The sequence below is a fragment of the Pseudorasbora parva genome, chromosome 21 (genome assembly GCF_024679245.1).
Source record: "Pseudorasbora parva isolate DD20220531a chromosome 21, ASM2467924v1, whole genome shotgun sequence".
NCBI classification, from domain to species: Eukaryota; Metazoa; Chordata; class Actinopteri; order Cypriniformes; family Gobionidae; genus Pseudorasbora; species Pseudorasbora parva.
The window spans coordinates 40,535,006-40,540,199 of NC_090192.1; the positions used below are offsets into that span (position 1 = coordinate 40,535,006).

Below are 5,194 nucleotides of genomic sequence, written 5' to 3' on the forward strand. Positions count from 1 at the left end.
TGGGGGTCAGCAGATGAACATCTCATTTTCATTTTTGGGTGAACCAACCCTTTAACTTTTTTTTTATTAACCAATTTTTGAATCCTAAAATGTACATTTATAATATAACTCACAATGTCGTTATTCTTCCTGATGTGATTCTCCAGAGCATGTTGTGTTTGCTGGATGTAACCTCCACTTCCTGTCCTCTAGGTTTCGCTGCATCGTGTATCCGTTCCAGAGGAAGCTGACTCAGCCTCAGGCCATCCTCACCATCTCCTTCATCTGGGCATTGGCCATCGCCATCATGTGTCCGTCTGCCGTCACACTAACCGTCTCCCAGGACGTCCTGCACTTTATGGTGGATAGCCAAAACTCCACCTACCCCCTGTTCACCTGCTGGGAGGCCTGGCCTGATCGCAGCATGAGGAAAATTTACACCACCGTCCTTTTCTCGCACATCTACCTGGCTCCGGTCACGCTCATCGGCATCATGTACACCCGCATCGCCATAAAGCTGGTCCACTCGCCCGCCTCCATCCAGGACGCGCGGGCGGAGGACGAGCGGCGGAGGCTGTTCCGGAGGAAGCTGCGTGTGGTGAATATGCTTCTAATGGTGGCTCTCCTGTTCACCATATCTTGGCTCCCGCTCTGGATCCTCATGATGCTGACGGATTACAGCAATCTTTCGGCCGCTCAGCTGGACCTGGTGGCCGTCTACATCTTCCCCTTCGCCCATTGGCTGGCCTTCTTCAACAGCAGCGTCAACCCCATCGTTTACGGCTACTTCAACGAGAACTTCCGGCGCGGGTTTCAGGCGGCGTTTCGGCTGGGCGTGTGTGTGCTGGAGCCGAAGCCCCACCGCACCGGCGTCTGGAAACACAACCGCGTGTGTGCGGACGGAGACAGGGCGAGTGCTCGGGGAAACGACAGGAGGAATTTCTGCAGCGGAGAGCCTCATGATGAGCTGGTGCTGGAGGATCTGGACTGAACGAGCACATGTGTGTGTGTGTCACACACAGCAAACACTAAAAATGTCAAAAAATGTCATTGCAATTTTTCCTGATAAAAAAAAGGTTTTAAAGGGTTAGTTCACCCAAAAATGAAAATTATTTCATTAATTACTCGCCCTCATGTCGTTGGACACCCGTAAGACCTTCGTTCATCTTTAGAACACAAATGAAGATATTTTAGGACTTTGTAACAACGTCTTTAGTGCCTTTATGGGTCTTGTGAGTGGAATGTCCTGAATCCCAATGGAGGCCTATCTGAAGCCTCTCTCAGCTTTACACTAAAATATCTTCATTTGTGTTCTGAAGATGAACGAAGGTCCAACGGGTGTCCAACGAGGCATGAGGGCGAGTAATTAATTTTAAAAATTTCATTTTTGGGTGAACTAACCCTTTAACTCTTTTCCCGCCAAATACAAAAGTTGTGAGAAAACACTTCCCTGCCAAACGGTATTTTCTGCTATTTGTGAGAAAACGCTTCCCTGCCAAACGGTATTTTCTGCTATTTGTGAGAAAACGCTTCCCTGCCAAACACAGAATTTTCCAGGTTTCAATTTTTGGTCTAATTATGACTAAGAACTAGGGTTGCACGATACTGGAAAAAAATTACATTGCAATATTTTTTTCCCAACTATATTGCAATATTGAGAGCCATCAATCCAGGCTAAAGTCAATAATTACCATTCCATGATATTAATAATTTCACTAATAAGCAAGCTTCATTACAAGTGACAAAAAGAAATGTTGGAAAGTATGTGTAAACATGAAACAACCTCCAGTAGGTGGCAGCAGGTGACCGTCCTAATGAGTGAATCACTGAGTTGTTCATTCAAACGATTCATTCAAACGCTGAATCGTTCAGTAACACACTTGTTTTGGTGATTCGCTATTTTTTATTTTTTTTTATCAGGCTCTTGTCCGTCGGGCAAGTACAGTTCTCTTTCACTTGTCCCTTCAAAAAATCCACTTGTCCCGGACAAGCTTTAATGTCGAGCCCTGCTTTGTATTCGTCGTAAAGAGCTTTGTGGTGCCGTTTTAGGTGATTAGACAAATTGGTGGTGTTTTCTTGTTTTGTGGCCACAACTTTCTGACACTCCATGGAAAGTACCTCTTTTTGGTCAACATCCTCCTTTTTGTAGCCGAAAGAGTCCCAAAAAGATGATTTCTGGTACGAAACCTTTTTTTTCCTCTTCGTCGCGCATTTTAGCAGTGAATGTTTGGCCGTGAGCGGTGAGCAGCGGCGCAGCGAACCAATCACTGTGCAGGCATGAGGAACGGGCATATCACCCCAGTAACAAACTCGTGTTTATTGTGTGCTAGTACTACCATAGATATTTATACATATCTATGTGCGCTACCGTTCTCTTAATACACCATGGGCTACGACCCTTCACATCGCATGTTCCGGCGATGTGTCTATTGCTCACGTGCACATCGCAATGTCGATGTTAAAACAGAAAATCGTTCAGCCCTACTAAGAACATCATAATTTTTACATTTTATCTCATAGTTATGACTTAAACTATAATTTTGACTTTAAAAAAAGTTGTCAAAATTATAAAAGAAAAGACTTGAAATCTTAAGTCACTATGCCATAATTTTTACTTTTTTCTTATAATTTTGACTTTTATTTATTTTAATACCTTTTGTCAATTCCAGTTTTTTCTTGGTTAGATTTTTAAATCTCATAATTCTGACTTTTTATGAATAATTATGACATTTGACATAAATGTACTTATTAATCTAATAGTTTAAACATTTTAATCTTGTTTTTTCATAATTATGACATTTGCTGTTATAAATTAGATTTTTGTATCTCCTAACTGTGACTTAGTATCTTAGTATCAGTCATCAAACTTAAACAAAAAAAGATAAATTCTTATCCCACAATTATGATTTAGTATGCCACTTTTTTCTTATAGTTACAGTGCCTTGTGAAAGTATTCGGCCCCCTTGAACTTTGCGACCTTTTGCCACATTTCAGGCTTCAAACATAATGATATGAAACTGTAATTTTTTGTGAAGAATCAACAACAAGTGGGACACAATCATGAAGTGGAACGACATTTATTGGATATTTCAAACTTTTTTAACAAATCAATTATTGAAAAATTGGGCTGGATACTTTCGCAAGGCACTGTATGACTTGTCATAATGTTTTTGTCATTATTTTTGTCATAATTACATTTTTAAAAATCTAATTAGATTTTTTATCGCATAACTCAGACTTTTTATTCATAATTATATTTGACGTCATCATTTTGACAGTTTAATGTCATAATTAGCATTTTTCTTAATAGCATAATTGTGATTTATAACTTAATAATTAACAGACAGCAGACAAACGGCAAATCCACCTGTCACTCAAAGTGGCCACGCCCATAATTATGCAGAACTTTAAGGCTTAATATAATTTTAACGAATGAGTAAAAAAAAAAAATCACCCCCTCACAGTCGTCATGAAAGTCTAAATTAGCCGTATAGACCAAAACCACAATTTGTCCCAGACTGTAAACATGTTTTTCTGCTGTAACATTTTAACATGAGGCTCAATGGGATCTCTAGTGGTCAGTCGATGAACTGCAGTTTAAGTCACTTCAGAGAAACTGGGGGAGGTTGCCGCTTGGTGGAAATCAACACAATGCTGCGCTTCACATTAAACACGCAGCGCATACATTTATTTAATTAAAATACAGCCTGCATGGTTCGATAATCCTATTCATCCTGTTCACTTGATTTGCATGGGCTACTGCTATGGTGCTTTTTTAAAAGAATTGCTGCACTGAAAATCTCCTTTTGGTATGTGACGTTAGGAATGAATGTCCTTTAACAGATTATGTGCATCACACAATAAACACATCCGTAAAGTACAAGTGAAACCGTGAATGTATAACATTATTGATGAAGTCATATGTGCTAGTGAGGATTGTGTTAATGTTTGCTGTGCTGATCTGGTGTTGTTTGATATGCAGATGTGTGTAAAACGATTTGCTCTGTAGCACAAACAGCGAACACAGTCTTGTTTGCTCCTTCAGAAAAATGCTGACAGGTAATTAGTGGAATAATGTTGCAAAAACTCACTCGCCTGTGACTGTCTTTTTATGAGTAATGTTTTGTGGAAAAAGCTGACGGTTCACAAAACAACAAATATGAGTATTTAAAGCAAAACTCTGGCATATGGACTAATCATCTTTGATGAATGGGCTAGCTGTCACACAAGTCAGTCAGTCTCTTTATGGAAACAAACAAAAAGCTCACATTTTCAAAGTCACTGCCTGCATTTATTTATTTTTTTACCAATAGCGGGCATGTTGTCACAATGGGAAACTGCATTAATCAGCCTAATAAAGGCTTTGAATCATAAAACAATAATGAAACAACAGCAAAAAATGAGACGTTCAAATACAAAGATGTGAAACCATTGTTTTTTTACGCACAGACCTGAAACGCTTATGTGGTGAAAACACAATTCAATCTGTTCTTATGATAAAGTTGACTCTTTTCATGTGTCGTTTTATTAAATCTTGACAGGGACCGGGTCGAGAGATCACATCACCCCTATTTTGGAATCTCTAAACTGGCTCCCGATCAGGTTTCGTATAGATTTTAAAATTGTAATGCTTACTTATAAGGCTTTGCATGGTCTGGCTCCAGATTATTTATCAGATTATTTAACGGGTTACTTCAGCGATTAGCATATGGCTTTGTATCAGTAGAAACCCTGGAGTATATTCAAATGATTGTGCTTTCCCCCCTCATATCCCCCTGAGACAAGAGATTTATGCATTTTATTTCTGGAAAAATTCCTCCTATGACGCAAATTGACGATATTTGCATCATCGGAGGAATGTTTGGCCAAAGGCTAAAGACTACAGCCAGCAGAGGGAGCCATTTCCTCATGTTCTGAACCCGCACATGAGGATGGAGATCACACTCACAGCTCAGCTCAGCTACAGGCACTCATTTAAACGGAGCTATGGTGAGCAATGGAAGTCTTTTAACTTCTCAAATTAATTTCTATGAAAGTTAAGCTTGCAAAGGCATTAACTGAAACGCACCAGACTGAACTCGCGTTGTGAATGTATGCCGCGAGTGTAGTCGCGATTACCTCAGCTGTCCTCACGAGAGCTCATCAGCTCATTTATCTCACTCCTGCAGTCAGTGCTCAGTGCTGTGAGACTCACGCGGCAACTCACTCGTTATAT

General features: G+C 40.1%; 1 protein-coding gene across 2 annotated transcripts in view; it reads left to right on the forward strand.

Moving 5' to 3' along the window:
- Positions 1-993, forward strand: part of LOC137056314 (neuropeptide FF receptor 1-like) — an 11,473-nt gene extending 10,480 nt beyond the window's left edge. For both annotated transcript variants that reach the window (XM_067430358.1, XM_067430359.1), the window contains one exon: positions 193-993. In XM_067430358.1, coding sequence (XP_067286459.1) covers positions 193-970 — 778 coding nt within the window. In that variant the 3' untranslated portion in view covers positions 971-993. The remainder of the gene's footprint in view (positions 1-192) is intronic.
- The last annotated feature ends 4,201 nt before the right edge of the window (positions 994-5,194 follow it).